Consider the following 16330-nt stretch of genomic DNA (forward strand, 5'->3'; position numbering starts at 1 on the left):
TTGAACATCTCCCATGGCCTGCACAGTCACCAGATCTAAATATTATTGAGCCACTTTGGGGTGTTGTGGAGGAGCGAGTCAGGAAACGTTTTCCTCCACCAGCATCACATAGAGACCTGGCCACTACCCTGCAAGAAGAATGGCTTCAAATCCCTCTGACCACCGGGCAGGACTTGTGTATGTCATTCCCAAGACGAATTGACGCTGTATTGGCCGCAAAAGGAGGCCCTACACCATACTAATAAACTACTGTGGTCTAAAACCAGGTGTTTCACTTTCATTGTCCAACCCCTGTATATATTTTTTTCCAGTCTTCCCCCTCCCCCTTTTGATTTTTCCATACTTATGATATACTTATGCAAATAAATAATTGAAAAATGTAAAGTTTAATGTATTTCCATTAACATGTAGAAACGTGTGTTCGCTGTAGACACTAGAAAATCGACAAACCTTTAATTCTATTGAAGCAACAAAGTTTTATGAGTATAGGCATTGAATGAGTTGAAAAATCATTCTGGCATTTGGATTTGGCTGGAGTTAGTGGAATGTGGCGTTGATCATCCTGGTGTTTATAACCATCCATGTTGAATGGTATTTTGGCAGTGTGTTAGACTGTGACCTGTTGGAACCTGACTGCAGGTTTAACACATGAAGAGATCATTAGGCTTTCTCTAAACATCAGCATCATGGGATACAGGAAAATGAATGGAAGACAATGTTTGAGACAGGACATAAGCCCTACCATAAAATCTGTGACTTGATCATTTTATTTTTGATGTTTATGATTTTTATGTATATATTTATGATATTCAAAATTGCTAGTGACACATTTGCCCATTGTGTAATGTATTCATGGGAATAACATCTACCTACATTAACAAGAACCAGTTAGTCTGACCTATTGGGAATCTAAATTAAACAACTTTGAGAACGGGTGTTGAAAACACTGGGCATGGATTTAGGAACTGTGCTGTGCCCTCTGCCCTACCACAAATATCACGTGGAGGATGGCACAGTGCCACAGCCTGCACGGTGAATAATTGTTTTGCATAGATAGGTCAAAACAGACCTTGTCCATTGTCAGACTGACCATACTCTGGCTCACTGTTACTGTGGGGGGAACAGATCATTTAATTTGCATCATTTTTGCAGTTTGGTCTACACTCCAGACTTTGCCTCTGAACATGTTGTCTGCTTCTTCACTGCACATCCAAGCATTGATCACAATTCTCACATAAATGACTTGCACTAAATGCTATTCAAACTAATATGACCTAGACATTGAATTAGTTTCTTCACTGGATCCTGCAGGGATAAGTCAAAGGCAAAAACAGTCACCACATGTTTAGACCAGGTCCTCCACATCTGATCAATACTCCAAAGCTAAATCAATGAATGTCTACAGATCATTAATATGAAACTAAGCTCAAGTTAAGCTAGGGCTGGATATGGCCAAAGTGTATCAGTTCTTTTCAATCACTAATGTGATATGAGCGATAAACTGCCAAAAAGCTTAGATTTCAGTGTTTTAAAACTACCTTTGAGTGCAATAAACTGATGGTAGCACTCTGTCAGTGACAGCGTCTATTGAAATATAGAGAAATGTTCATTAAACCTTGTGAAAATACAATGATTTCAACACTAACTTGTTGCTGGGGAAGTTATATTCAAAAGTATTGTAAGCAGCAAATTAGCAACTGTGTTTATGTAGTATTAAACTGTTACTATGATGCCAGTAGTTAAATGAACACTTGTCATTTAAGTAGCTCAACTTTACCATGCTCACTGCAGTCTTCCTCAAATTCAAGCTCTGCTAGATTAGTAATTAAACACTACTACAAACCCAAACCTGCATCTTGAGATGTTTTATATATAATATACACCATTTTTCATGTTCTAGTACGACCCACGTGGTTTAAACAAAAGCCCATAAAGAACTGAAAAGGCAGTACTCCATTTGAGTTTTAAATGTGCACATTTTATTGGGTTTACATGTCAGTGTAGAGAGACTCCTTGGCTCACATGCCTTGGACCGTCCCCCTTACCCACACACCCCAGGGAAGTTCACCTGCAAAAGATACTCAACTCTGGGTAAAACGTTTCCCTTCCATTGCATAACAAAACAGAACTGGACTGAGTTTTAAGGCTGAAGTACAAAAACAAAAAGACTTAATTTACATAAGCAACACTAACAAGGTCATGTGTTCCCACTGCAACATGGGTGAAATGGTGGATGCGGAATTGAAAACATGACGCTATTTGGAATGACAAAGAAGAAAAATGTACATTGAGTCCTCTTGGGGAAAGCTCCTCCCCCGTATGACACCACCCCCCATTCCAGTTTACTCGTCCTGAGGCAGCGCGCCGTACGGAGCAGAAGCCATGCCCATGTTGTCTTGTCTGAGAGGGGAAGGTTGGTCGTTTTAGAGATCAGCCGGCCACATGGCTGGCTGAGATGTTAGAGTCCCTTTTTAGAAGCACTTCCTGTGGACGATGGAAGGGCCGGATTCATCGTACTCCTGCTTGCTGATCCACATCTGCTGGAAGGTGGAAAGGGAGGCCAGGATGGAGCCACCGATCCATACAGAGTATTTACGCTCAGGAGGAGCAATGATCTATGGAAGAGAAAGAAGAGGTTAGTTTCACTTCAAGAACAGGTTTTAGGTCTCAAAACCTCTTGATGAGAAATGGGTTACCTTAATCTTCATTGTAGAGGGAGCAAGGGAGGTGATCTCCTTCTGCATACGGTCAGCAATGCCAGGGTACATGGTGGTACCTCCAGACAGCACTGTGTTAGCATACAGATCCTTACGGATATCGACGTCGCACTTCATGATGGAGTTGAAGGTGGTCTCATGGATACCGCAAGATTCCATACCTGAAGTGGAAAAACAAACATCCCTTTAGAAGACTGTCCAATTTCAGAGTTGTTCAGATAGACAGGAAAGCCAACTCAAACTAAGCTTACCCAAGAAGGAAGGCTGGAAGAGGGCCTCGGGGCAGCGGAAACGCTCATTGCCAATAGTGATGACCTGACCGTCAGGCAGCTCATAGCTCTTCTCCAGAGAGGAGGAGGAGGCAGCTGTGCCCATCTCCTGCTCAAAGTCAAGAGCCACATAGCAGAGCTTCTCCTTGATGTCACGCACAATTTCTCTCTCAGCTGTGGTGGTGAAGCTGTAACCACGCTCCGTCAGGATCTTCATCAGGTAGTCAGTCAGGTCACGTCCAGCCAGATCCAGACGGAGGATGGCGTGGGGGAGAGCGTAACCCTCATAGATGGGCACAGTGTGGGTGACACCATCACCGGAATCCATCACAATACCTGTGGTACGACCAGAGGCATACAGGGACAGCACGGCCTGGATGGCGACATACATGGCAGGAGTGTTGAAGGTCTCGAACATGATCTGTGGAGAAAAAGCACACGTTTAATGACAGGTGCTCAAGCACTAAGAAAGGAATTAAAAAGGTCTCAATCCTTGTGTTAAATAACAGATCTCAAGGACTGCTAGTTGATGCAAACATGCATTGACTAGAAGTCTAGACACAGCACTCGAGGTGAAAAATCTCATGCAGTGGCAAAGTTCAAACAAAGTGGGGAAAAATAATGAACCTGTGACCTCCAAATAAGGAGAAAAAGATCAGGTCAAAGGATGGAAAGCCTGAGAAGATAAAGAAATGAAGACATGAACATGGAGAGAGGGGAAGAGAAACTGCTTAAGGGATCATTAAGAGAACACTAGTTAAAATAAATAAACTCCATGTGTACCTGGGTCATCTTCTCCCTGTTGGCCTTAGGGTTGAGGGGAGCCTCTGTGAGGAGGACTGGGTGCTCCTCTGGGGCAACACGCAGCTCATTGTAGAAGGTGTGGTGCCAGATCTTCTCCATATCATCCCAGTTAGTGACAATACCGTGTTCAATGGGGTACTTCAGGGTCAGGATACCTCTCTTGCTCTGAGCCTCATCTCCTACATATGAGTCCTTCTGTCCCATGCCAACCATCACACCCTATAAAGAGATATTCACATTAGCTGCTGAACCAGAACAAGAATATTGATATTAAAACCTCAACCACTGCTTTGGTAGCAACTTACCTGATGCCTGGGTCGGCCAACAATAGAAGGGAAAACGGCACGAGGAGCATCATCTCCAGCGAAGCCAGCTTTGCACATTCCAGAGCCATTGTCAACAACCAGAGCGGCGATTTCCTCATCCATGGCTGTGTGAAATAGAAAAAGTCAAAATATTAAAAAAAAAAAAGATATCCTCCCAGCAGGGCGAAGCCCTACGCAGTGTTCAAATCGAGCCGCTATGCAGTGCTCAAGCCAAGCCCTAGTATTTCATTGGGTGGTTTCTCATCTCACCCAGTAGGTGGCGCAAAGGCACAAGCCTAAAACCTAATGATTTGAGACAAAGGAAGTGGCTGGGCAGCCTCACTATTGCCTTATAAGGCAATAAGTTCGCCCGGCTCGCCATGGCCGATTCAGCTTACAGACCCAGTGTAGCAGAGCCAGGACCACTCCCCATTTCAGCCTGATAAGAGCTTTTCCCAGTCAGCTCATCCTTACACAATTCCAGTTAGCAATATAACAAAGATGCAATCACCAGAAGCTGAAAAAGGTGGTCTCTTTTGCTCATAAACGGTCATCTTTAAATCAGACTTAACACCATGACAGTACAATTAATGTGAGGCAGAGAAATAACTTATCTGGAAAAAATAATTAAGCCACGCATGCTCAAACACGCCTTAATGCAAATTAACTTGAGTAAGAGTTAAAACAAACTGCGCCAAACCTAGACTCCGAGTAACGACTTATATTTTTAAACAGTAGATAACGCAGTTATTTATTTTAGCGTTATAATAACGCGTTATTATGCAGATGAGCTTCATAAAAGACGCCGGTATTTCAGAGATAGCCACACCCACCATTCAAACAGTACAGACTACATAGAACGCATTTACTTGGCTAGCAGGCAGGGCAGTTCAGCGAATTTAAGACCTAAACCAGGAATATACACTTAATATGAAGTACCTCGTTTAAATAAAAGGCTCTCTTCATATCGTTAGACCGGGCGCTTGCATCTAACGTTAGCAAATAACTATAGAACACTAGGAAAGTTGACGTTAGCTATCGCCCAGCCCAAAGTTAACGGTCAGACCGAGGACGCCTGACTAAGTAACAAAATCAGCAAACTAATTAACTCGTTTAATAAGGTTTCACGACGTTTAAATGCATAAAACCGACACATTAATTCATTCACGTACAGAGACAATTGCTAACATTACTAAAGGACATAAATCGAATTAAAAAACAGCGAATATCTTTTCCCACACGATGAGAATGTAAAAAAAATATATAAATAGCTTAAAACCACAAAGCTTACCTGTGAATTAAAGGTTTTGCAGGGAACTAAACGGGTGAAAGTGGCTCCTCTGTTGTGCACAGAAAACTCAAAGTAGTGAGAAGACTAGCGAGGGTTGTGCATTTTATACCCGGCGTGGTGGCCGGCTCCTTCCATATAAGGTAATGTTTCGGCATCGAGCGATCTGATTGGCTAGCCCTCACCCAGTTGGCGTGTTTCAAGCTTATTGCTTGAAATTCAAGTTCTGGGATGAAGTAGAGAGTGAGTGAGACAAGGCAAAAGGAACTGAGGGGAAGGTTAAAAAGGCACGATTTATGACACCGTTATCCAATATATTGCTCTCACAATTGTGTGTTTTTGTGATATACTTCGAGTAAACCTTATACTTCCCTCCCCCAGTGAAATAGACGTGAACAAAAGCTTAAACGTAATGTTATTGACACCAAGGAATATCCTGAGGGGAAGTGTTAGCCTAACGCTAATTAATCTAAAATAAAATGATTTTGGAGGCGTACTGTAATTTATTATCAACAGATTTTAAAGTACTCCCGTGTAAGCTTCGAGCTACAGAGGGCTAACATTAAGTAATTTGTGGTCTTTAGGATATAACTGTCCTTATAACGTTATGGTGTGGCTAGGATGCAAGGCCAAACGGTTTAAACGGACGCCCATAAAAACAGCTCATCCTTCTATCAGGCACTGAGCCTCTCAGGTTATTTAGTGCTAAGCAGTGCTTTTCAAGCTCAATACAGTGAGTGTAACAAAGGCATTCACACAGGCTCGCAGCATTGTCTCTGATATGGGTCAGTTTGGGATTTGAAATACGTGGGCGTGGCTGCTTGCACTCCTTTGCTGAAGGACAGGACTGGTCGGGGGTAATACTTTGCTAATACACAGCTAACACGAGCTGTTATCTCAATAATACTCTTATATTCTTAATAATATTAACAATACAAATCTAGATCAGGGGATACCCATCTGAACGGATGAGGAACTGATGAAAACTTTGAAAATGTTTATGAGTTATGACATATTCTCATATCTAAAGATAATGTGTTGTAGTCACAGAATATGCGGGGCGATATTTGCATGAGCTAAGAATAAACCATGATAATAAACAAGGTTGAATTTATTGGACTGTCAAGAGTTTTGCAAGGCCAGCATTATTCATTTGGGTGATGTAAAGGACAAACAAAATTATCAATACAGGATATTGATCTTATCCTGATTTCAAAAGGGGGAAATGGACTACTGTCCTGACTTGTTTATTTACATTACACAGCAAAACTCATATTAACTCCTTCATGTCCAGCAGAACACACACGATCGTGTAACATTCAACTGTCTCTCCAGTGGTTTCCCCGTCCAGCAGGAGTGTTAAATATGATGGACACCCTCAGAAAATAGATACTGCACAGGTACATTATTGTTTACTAAATTACTGTGTAAATGTACCTTTAAAGGATCACTATTTAACATGTTTAACTTTAAATTACAGCTTCTAAATCATTTTGATTCTTTACTGATCTGTAATAGGGGGAGTACTGCCTACTCATTGCTACTCCAGGCTTAGCACTGGAGAAACTGCACTATGCAATGAAGAGAGTAGAAAAGAACTACATGTTGGTCTATGGTCATCACGAATAAGTTGATAAAGCAAACGCTTGCCAGTCTAAGTCAGGACAGTGAAAAGATATATTTCTGAGGACAGATAATAATCTTAACACACTAACAGTTAGCTGTGGTAATAGCTGCACTCTGAGGTTGTGATAATATCACTTTTAGTTTGTTTTTTATAGATGCTAATTAATACAAGGCAGTCATGTGATTCTCATGCAGCAAATCAGAATCAGCGTCATTTGGCCGAGTGTGTGTGTAGATATAGAATAGATTATATCTGATACGGTTTCTAAAAGGTAAATTAGCATCGACTAACACACAGGGGCCTGACTAGGGTGCTTCATGAGAAGTGTTTAAATGAAACCTATGATAAACGGTAAAAAAAAACAACAACATCAGTTTCAAAGGCATAACAAGGTATAAGGCTTTACCTTAACATGATCGAAAAGTGGCATGCAATTCACTGGAAGTGCCCTAACAATATTTTCATATAAATATTTCAGCTTCTAAAGGCTATATTTATAAAATAAATGTCTCTAAACGTTTATTTGTATGAAAGAAAATACAATTTTTAGATTACACTTAATACCAACCTAAACAAAATAAACATTGATCAGACAAACCCTTTAAGTGTCCTTATTTTTTTATTGTCAATTTTATCAGTTCATCGGACCTTAACGATGCCCTGTGTAGTTCTACAATTCTACCATCCTTCCATCCATCTGTAACCGATTATCCATTTCAGGGTCACGGTGGGTCCAGAGCCTTCCTGGAATCATTGGGCACAAGGCGGGAATACACCCTGGAGGGGGCGCCAGTCCTTCACAGGGCAACACAGACATTCACTCACACACTCACACCTACGGACACCAACATGTGTTTTTGGACTGTGGGAGGAAACCGGAGCACCCGTAGGAAACCCATACAGACACAGGGAGAACACACCAACTCCTCACAGACAGTCACCCGGAGCGGGAATCAAACCCACAACCTCCAGGTCCCTGGTGCTGTGTGACACTACCTGCTGCACCACTGTGCCGCCCCCGTTTTACAATTATTCAGTGTCTAACTGTTGTTTTGCATAATTTGTTATCCCACGTTCCCCACTGATCATCAGTGGACCCCCAGAGAACAGGTGTGATTTGGGTGGTGGATTGTTATCAGTGCTGCAGTGACACTGATCAGTGGATCAGACACAGCAGTGCTGCTGGAGTTTTTAAATACTGTCCACTCACTGCCCACTCCGTTAGAAAGTCAGAGACCATAGCTCATCTGTCACTGCACAGTGTGTTGTTCGTCCTCTAGTGTTTCATGAGTGGACACAACAGGCTGTCGGCGGAATATTTTTGCCTCGTTGGCTATTCTCAGTGCAGCGGCGATACCAAGTGGTTTACAAACTCCAGCAGCACTGCTGTGTCTGATCCACTCGTCCCAGCACAACACCGACTAAAACATCGCCACCTAAATCATACCATTTCTGTAGGGGTCCTGACCATAGAAGAACAGGGTGAAAGGAGATAACAATCCATGCAGAGCACGCACACACCCCTGTGAAGTACTAGACTCATTCGTGTGTAGTTATTTGACGTTTGTGTGTCTATAATTATAGCTCAGACAAAATATTTAGATTTAGTATGAAGTAGAATTAATTCAGATGACAACAGATGAAGTTATTTATAGTCTTCTTGCCTCAAAAGTCTGTTATATTATAAACTGGAGATGCTTTTTTATTGAAGGTTTGGATACATTTCCTAAAGACATTCCATGCCCTCATCCAGAGCATCCTGTGTGTTGCAGTGACTCACACACTTGAAACTACTAGCACTTCAGATTCATTCCTAGTGCGGGTGGGGGGGGGGCATATCAGTAACAACATCAGAAATGATTACACTGGTCACAGAGATTACTAAAGCAGCCAAGGCTCATGGCCTTGTAATGAAATCACTCAGATGACAAAGACGGTTACTACATATGTGTATCACGGTTGGGGATGGGCTCTGTTCATTTGTTTTTAGTGCGTACGTGGGTGTGTGTTGTCTAGTATGATAACTATTCTAGAGACTTTCTCAAGGACGATGTTGTTATGACTGGCAGTTTCACCTGAATACTGTGAGGTTTCTGTAGTACCAGCACATCAGATTTCATATTCTGAAGTAAAAACGACTGATCATATTCAGTTACAGTTACGCAATGACTCAGTAAAGATGTTAATAAACAACATCAATATTCCAGATCCACGGATTCTGATTGGACGGTTGCTTCTCTTAATATTAACACACCACTGTGTTCTGAGCCATTCTTTCAAAATATGAAACACGAAATAGCACCCCGCAAGTGACAACTACGGCTTGTGATCCACCAGTATAAAAACTGCAGGATTGCAGTTGAAGCCTTATAAGGATTTCTCAGAGAGAGAGAGAGCGAGAGACAGTTGTAAAGAACAGAATGAGTCTTAGGGTCATCACACAATAAGGCCAATCTAAAACAGGATGTTGTATCTGGAAATGAAAAGGGAAGTTGCACTTCCACCCGTTCTACACCAGGTCTACAATGAATACATATCATTGTTTAAACAGTTGGGCCATATACAGTCCAATGTGTCCTCACACTCTGATAAAAACCTTGGTGTGGGGGAGGAACTATCACTTTTACACAATTTGAAAACCCCCTTCAACTGAATCGACCAATAATACAACAATGCAATAATTGCAGTAACATTTAGAATGAAATATTAATGAATATGTTTGTTTTTTTATTGCTTCTGAGTTCCAGCTGAGTCTCTGTTGAGTCCATTTTACATTTTACGACTCTAATCCTATTACATTCCATATAATAGTGTATTGACCTCCGTTTCCTGGTCCCAGGCTCATACACACGACTCGCAAAAAATCCCAAATCGCAGTAAATATTGGCGTGAATTCACCCAGAGAGTGGCATATTGAGCCAGACCACCCTTCCCACTCTACCTGGAAGTGAAGTACGTGTGGGGGGTCTTGTTCACAGAAGCAGCTTTTGTGTTTGAGGGACCTTGTCTCTTTAAAATCTGCTCAGCTGATGACCTAATATGGATATCTCTGAGTGAGCCACGTGGTGCAGGGCTCAGGAATGCCCAGGTCACATGATCCGTGTAAGCGGAAATCAGAGAGTGAGCTCCATTCTCTCTCTATCTGCCTGTTGCCCCATCTGTCCCTCCCTTAGACCCCCCCTAGGCTTGAATTGTGCATATTCCTACAGTGAGCATTTCTGGAAACACACTGAAACCGTGCATTTCAGCTCAAACTCAACCCTCCATTCCATCGTGGTCTGAGAAGTAGAGCCTCGGGCACAGACTAATCCCCCTCACAGTCTTAGACTGAGATACACTACTGAGGATCTGCCCGTGCTCCAAAATAATTCACATCTAGGACTAGGCTTCATTTATGTTCATAAAGTTATAGCTCACAAAGCAATGACACAAGAACGTTAGGGAGATAAAACAGACCTCAGTCATGCATTTCCACCTTCCTGGTATAAGCACAAAAGACTCCAAGCCCCTATAAGGCACTAAAGACTAACCCAAACCAAGGTTTGGGCAGGTACCAACGTGATTGATCATAAGCAGTAAAGGCCACAGGAGCACTGCCCAGAGCAGGCATTTACATACAGACAGGTAAATGCTCAACAGTGACTAAAAAAGGAATAGAGGCTGTCTTCTCAGTAGTTCCTGCTACGTTAGGTATGCAAATTTGTCAAAGGGTGACCAGGGAACACACACATTCTGTGAGTTGTGTAAAAAAAAAAAGAGAAGAAGATAATGAAAGAGTGCACAAGTGGGTATTTATGGAGCTCAAGCAAATAAAAGACGATTAACTTTAATCTGTATTAACTTAAACAAAAAAAGAGAAGAAAGATACAGACATTGTTTACATTGATCCAGTTTAATACTGAAATCATGCTCTGTTTAAAGCTTCAAGGACGTAGGGAGGATTACTCATAATGTGTTTGAATGGTAACCTACTGTTACTTTGTAATTGACATGCAGTGCAAAATTAAGAAATCTTTTCTATGAAGTGTTGTTTTCTAAAGACGTTATCTTGTTTAAACTTTATGAAAGTGGCCCAGACCTTTTCCACAGTAAAGGGCTGCCACAGGAAGAGCTGAGTGTTACTTCTAACCCCACCCCAAATCTCCAATAGGTCCAAGTGCCCTGCTGGCAGATGAGTCAAAGGAAGAGGGCGTGCCCTGTTACAACAGCAACAGTGTTGCATTCCTGGCTGAGGAATATGGTAAAAATGTGATATAATAATGAGATTTAAATGAACATTTAATAGAAATGTAATTATTTGTTAAAAAAAAGAAAAGAAATACATTTATGTAACAATTCATGTTTACTTATATATTAAGTGTGCAAATACGTTTTAAAGTGTGTGTGTGTGTGTGTGTGTGTGTGTGTGTGTGTGTGTGTGTGTATGTGTGTGATGAATAATTGTAATTAAAAATAACATTCTCCTGCTTTTATGATTTTATGGTAACTGTTGCATAGTGTGAAAAATGACAACTGCAAAAAAGATCAGCAAAATGAAAGTAATTACTTGAAGTAAATACTTCAAAATGAAGTAGTCTGAAAGTGACGAGCAAGTCGTTTTGCTGCATTCATTATGAGCTCCATCTGGAAAAAGCACTGCAAACATATGTGCATCTATTTGTTCTGTTCTTGAGGATAATATTGTATCCAAAAATATGTGTGAGGTTTTGTTTTGACGATTTGGACGAAAAATGGTGATTGCTCTGTTGATGCATTAATACGTCAATAAAAGACAATTGTAATTTTAATTGGCGGCACACAGTCCTGGAGGGTGTGGTGTGTTCTCTCTGTGTCTGTGTGGGTTTCCTCCGGGTGACTGTCTGTGAGGAGTGTGGTGTGTTCTCTCTGTGTCTGTGTGGGTTTCCTCCGGGTGACTGTCTGTGAGGAGTGTGGTGTGTTCTCCCTGTGTCTGCGTGGGTTTCCTCCGGGTGACTGTCTGTGAGGAATGTGGTGTGTTCTCCCTGTGTCTGTGTGGGTTTCCTCCGGGTGACTGTCTGTGAGGAGTGTGGTGTGTTCTCCCTGTGTCTGCGTGGGTTTCCTCCGGGTGACTGTCTGTGAGGAATGTGGTGTGTTCTCCCTGTGTCAGTGTGGGTTTCCTCAGGGTGACTGTTTGTGAGGAGTGTGGTGTGTTCTCCCTGTGTCTGCGTGGGTTTCCTCCGGGTGACTGTCTGTGAGGAATGTGGTGTGTTCTCCCTGTGTCTGTGTGGGTTTCCTCCGGGTGACTGTCTGTGAAGAGTGTGGTGTGTTCTCTCTGTGTCTGTGTGGGTTTCCTCCGGGTGACTGTCTGTGAGGAGTGTGGTGTGTTCTCCCTGTGTCTGCGTGGGTTTCCTCCGGGTGACTGTCTGTGAGGAATGTGGTGTGTTCTCCCTGTGTCAGTGTGGGTTTCCTCAGGGTGACTGTTTGTGAGGAGTGTGGTGTGTTCTCCCTGTGTCTGCGTGGGTTTCCTCCGGGTGACTGTCTGTGAGGAATGTGGTGTGTTCTCCCTGTGTCAGTGTGGGTTTCCTCCGGGTGACTGTTTGTGAGGAGTGTGGTGTGTTCTCCCTGTGTCTGCGTGGGTTTCCTCCGGGTGACTGTCTGTGAGGAGTGTGGTGTGTTCTCCCTGTGTCTGCGTGGGTTTCCTCCGGGTGACTGTCTGTGAGGAGTGTGGTGTGTTCTCCCTGTGTCTGTGTGGGTTTCCTCCGGGTGACTGTCTGTGAGGAGTGTGGTGTGTTCTCCCTGTGTCTGCGTGGGTTTCCACCGGGTGTTCCGGTTTCCTCCTACGGTCCAAAAACACATGTTGGTAGGTGGATTGGTGACTCCAAAGTGTCTGTATGTGTGAATGGGTGTATTGCCCTATGAAGGACTGGCGCCCCCTCCAGGGTGTATTCCTGCCTTGCGCCCAATGATTCCAGGTAGGCCCTGGACCCACCACGACCCTGAACTGGATAAGGGTTACAGATAATGAATGAATGAATGAGTGACACTATCAAGACAATACTGGAATGGATTTAGCACAAGTCTTTATGTTGGGCAAAGACCCTAAAGATAAATTTGACAACTGTAAATATTCCCATTGAAACTACGTGGACACGAGAAGAAATATGAAGATGGTGATTCGTAAACACTGTCCAACCAATCTGACAGAGCTTGAAGGCAAAAGTTATCAAACACAGACGGGCAAAACTGTTGGAGGTACCTCAAGAGTAGTAAAGGTCTACGAAGTACGGACTAAATGGCCAGCATACTTCTTTTAGATGCAGAGAAACTCACTCAGTCACTCACTTGTTAAAGTTACTTCAATCAATACTTTTTTTTCCTTAAATCATTGTGCATTTCTTCATCGTCTAGTTTGTAATCCATAACAAGATAATGTGTGAAAACAGTGGGGACAGTAAACATATTAAATTGCATGTTTCCAGTGTTTTTAATGTTCCTGTTATGTTTAACGGCACATGAAGAAATTGCAGATGATAAAAAAGTACTGAATCGTGATTTCTTCCACACAGTGAAACTTATTATGCTGTGTATTTAAAAACTGTTGAAAGTGTTTGGTTCAATCCCAATGTCTCAGAAAAAGCCCTTCAGTCAGCAAAATAAGATTCCTGCCTTGAGCAACAGAGGAAAAGTGGTGTGCACTCCAGAAATGCCCTTCTGTTAGATCCACCCAAACCATTTCCTTAATAGCATTTAACACTATCATGCTCCAAATTAGTATTGCATTTCTTAAAAAACTGTTGTCTGCTGAAAGGTTCAATCGTTTAATCTTTAGTTAACTGATGAAATAATGAAGATTATGCTCTTAGAATATTGATTTGATGGTGTTACATTGTTACACAACGTTCTTAAGGTATGAAAAGCAAGATGAGTAACATTCAGTGAAGGCAGAGCAAGTTTAAATATTAATGTAAATCAAAGTAAGCTCATCAAATCAAATCAAATGTATTTATATAGCGCCTTTTACAGTTGACGTTTTCACGAAGCAGCTTCACAGAATTAGTATCAGAACAGAACTTTTAAATCAAAGCGCAATGCGAGCAGCCGAAGGCAACAGTGGCAAGGAAAAACTCCCTCGAGGCTGGAGGAAAAACCCTTGGGAGGAACCAAGACTCACAAAGGGGATCCACCCTCCTCTGATCAAACTATAGATTGTAATTTAAATTATCATCAGTTAAGTGTCATTATGCCACAGTACAATAATGATTCATTCATTCGTTCATTCATTATCTGTAATCCTTATCCAATTCAGGGTCGCAGTGGGTCCAGAGCCTACCTGGAATCATTGAGTGCAAGGCAGGAACACACCCTGGAGGGGGCACCAGTCCTTCACAGGGCAACACACTCACACACACACACATTCACTCACACACTCACACCTACGGACACTTGAGTCGCCAATCCACCTACCAACGTGTGTTTTTGGACCGTGGGAGGAAACCGGAGCACCCAGAGAACACACCACACTCTTCACAGACATTCACCCGGAGGAAACCCACGCAGACACAGGGAGAACACACCACAGTCCTCACAGACAGTCACCCAGAGGAAACCCACGCGAACACAGGGAGATCACACCACACTCCTCACAGACAGTCACCCGGAGAAAACCCACGCAGACACAGGGAGAACACACCACACTCCTCACAGACAGTCACCCGGAGGAAACCCACGCAGACACAGGGAGAACACACCACACTCCTCACAGACAGTCACCCGGAGGAAACCCACGCAGACACAGAGAGAACACACCACACTCCTCACAGACAGTCACCCAGAGGAAACCCACGCGAACACAGGGAGATCACACCACACTCCTCACAGACAGTCACCCGGAGGAAACCCACGCGAACACAGGGAGATCACACCACATTCCTCACAGACAGTCACCCAGAGAAAACCCACGCAGACACAGGGAGAACACACCACACTCCTCACAGACAGTCACCCGGAGCAGGACACGAACCCACAACCTCCAGATCCCTGGAGCTGTGTGACTGCGACACTAACCTGCTGCACCACTGTGCCGCCCCAATAATAATAATAATGCACTCGATTGTAAACATCAGTCAGAGCATTGCTAATCTGAGTCCATTTCTACTTCAGTGTAGTCGATCATGGTGAGAGGTCAGAGGCTGGCAGCAGTAGGTGGAGGTGAGCAGCTGGTCTGGTCTGGTGTGGGCCGCAGGAGAATCCAGCAAACAATCTTCAGTGGGCCACCATTTTCTCAGAAAATTTTATTCCTGGGAATTTTAAAGCATTTCCATTGGTCCATTGAAGTATTGAAGCTATTGTACACTTTTATCTTGTGTTCTCCAAACATCGCAAACCAGGTAAAAGAGCACAACGGATTAACGTTACGCAAATAACAACAACAGTGTGCTCTGCGAAAGAGACACAACTTATCACCCAGAACATTAGAATTACCTCAATGTTTCTACACTTATTGTGAATTTTATCAGCTCCACTGACCATGAAAATGCACTTTGTAGTCCATCTGATGCTCTGCATACTTTGTTAGCCTGCTTTCACCCTGTTCTTTAAAGCCCAGGACCTTCACAGAGCAGGTGTGATTTGGGTGGGGGATAATTCTCAGCGCTGCAGTGACACTGACGTGGTGGTGGTTGTTGAGCTTTACGAGGGGATCAGACACAGCAGCACTGCTGGAGTTTGTACCCGTCTAGTCAACACCTGGCATTGAGCAGATTGAAGTTTGCTTCATGTGCAGCTGCTCCTGAACATAATGTAGTGAACATAGGTCAATAAATGTGTGCCTACAAACTTTTGGACCTGTACTGTACATTTCTGCCAGTCACTGAAGACTAAATTATTCCAGTATCAATATATATATATATATATATATATATATATATATATATATATATATATATATATATATATAAATCACCTCACTTTACGCTCACTGCCCTTGTTCCCTACATACTGAACAAGGGCTCGATTTGGGATGCACCCAGAATCTCCATGGCTACCCTGAACACCTTTCTTCCCTTAGCAACCGCTGACGTGTGAGTGTAGAGGAACTGCGGTACTTCATCTTGGGGTTTGTAGCCAGTGTGTGGTTCTGGTTGACCATGTGGTCGTTAGTGAAACCAGCTCCGTCTCACACACACGCACACACACACACACACACACACACACACATATACACACACACACACACACTTTTTTGAGGAGCTTCTTAATTCCTTCACACCACGTCTAACACACACACACACACAATGTTGTATTTGTGAATTGTGGGGACATTGCATAGACTTCCTTTCATTTTGTGGAGACTTGTTATGAAC

General features: G+C 42.8%; 1 protein-coding gene across 1 annotated transcript; it reads right to left on the bottom strand.

Annotated features, from left to right (window-relative positions):
• Positions 1–1960: 1960 nt before the first annotated feature.
• On the bottom strand, positions 1961–5541 carry actb1 (actin, beta 1). The gene is made up of 6 exons (XM_066661685.1): positions 5387–5541; positions 4096–4220; positions 3770–4009; positions 2969–3407; positions 2697–2878; positions 1961–2615 (listed from the first exon to the last, which is right to left on the bottom strand). Exons 2-6 carry the CDS (start codon positions 4216–4218, stop codon positions 2472–2474), a joined length of 1128 nt encoding a protein of 375 aa, XP_066517782.1. The 5' UTR covers positions 4219–4220; positions 5387–5541; the 3' UTR covers positions 1961–2471.
• Between the last annotated feature and the right edge of the window lie 10789 nt (positions 5542–16330).

Source organism: Hoplias malabaricus, chromosome 2 (genome assembly GCF_029633855.1).
Source record: "Hoplias malabaricus isolate fHopMal1 chromosome 2, fHopMal1.hap1, whole genome shotgun sequence".
Taxonomy (NCBI): Eukaryota; Metazoa; Chordata; class Actinopteri; order Characiformes; family Erythrinidae; genus Hoplias; species Hoplias malabaricus.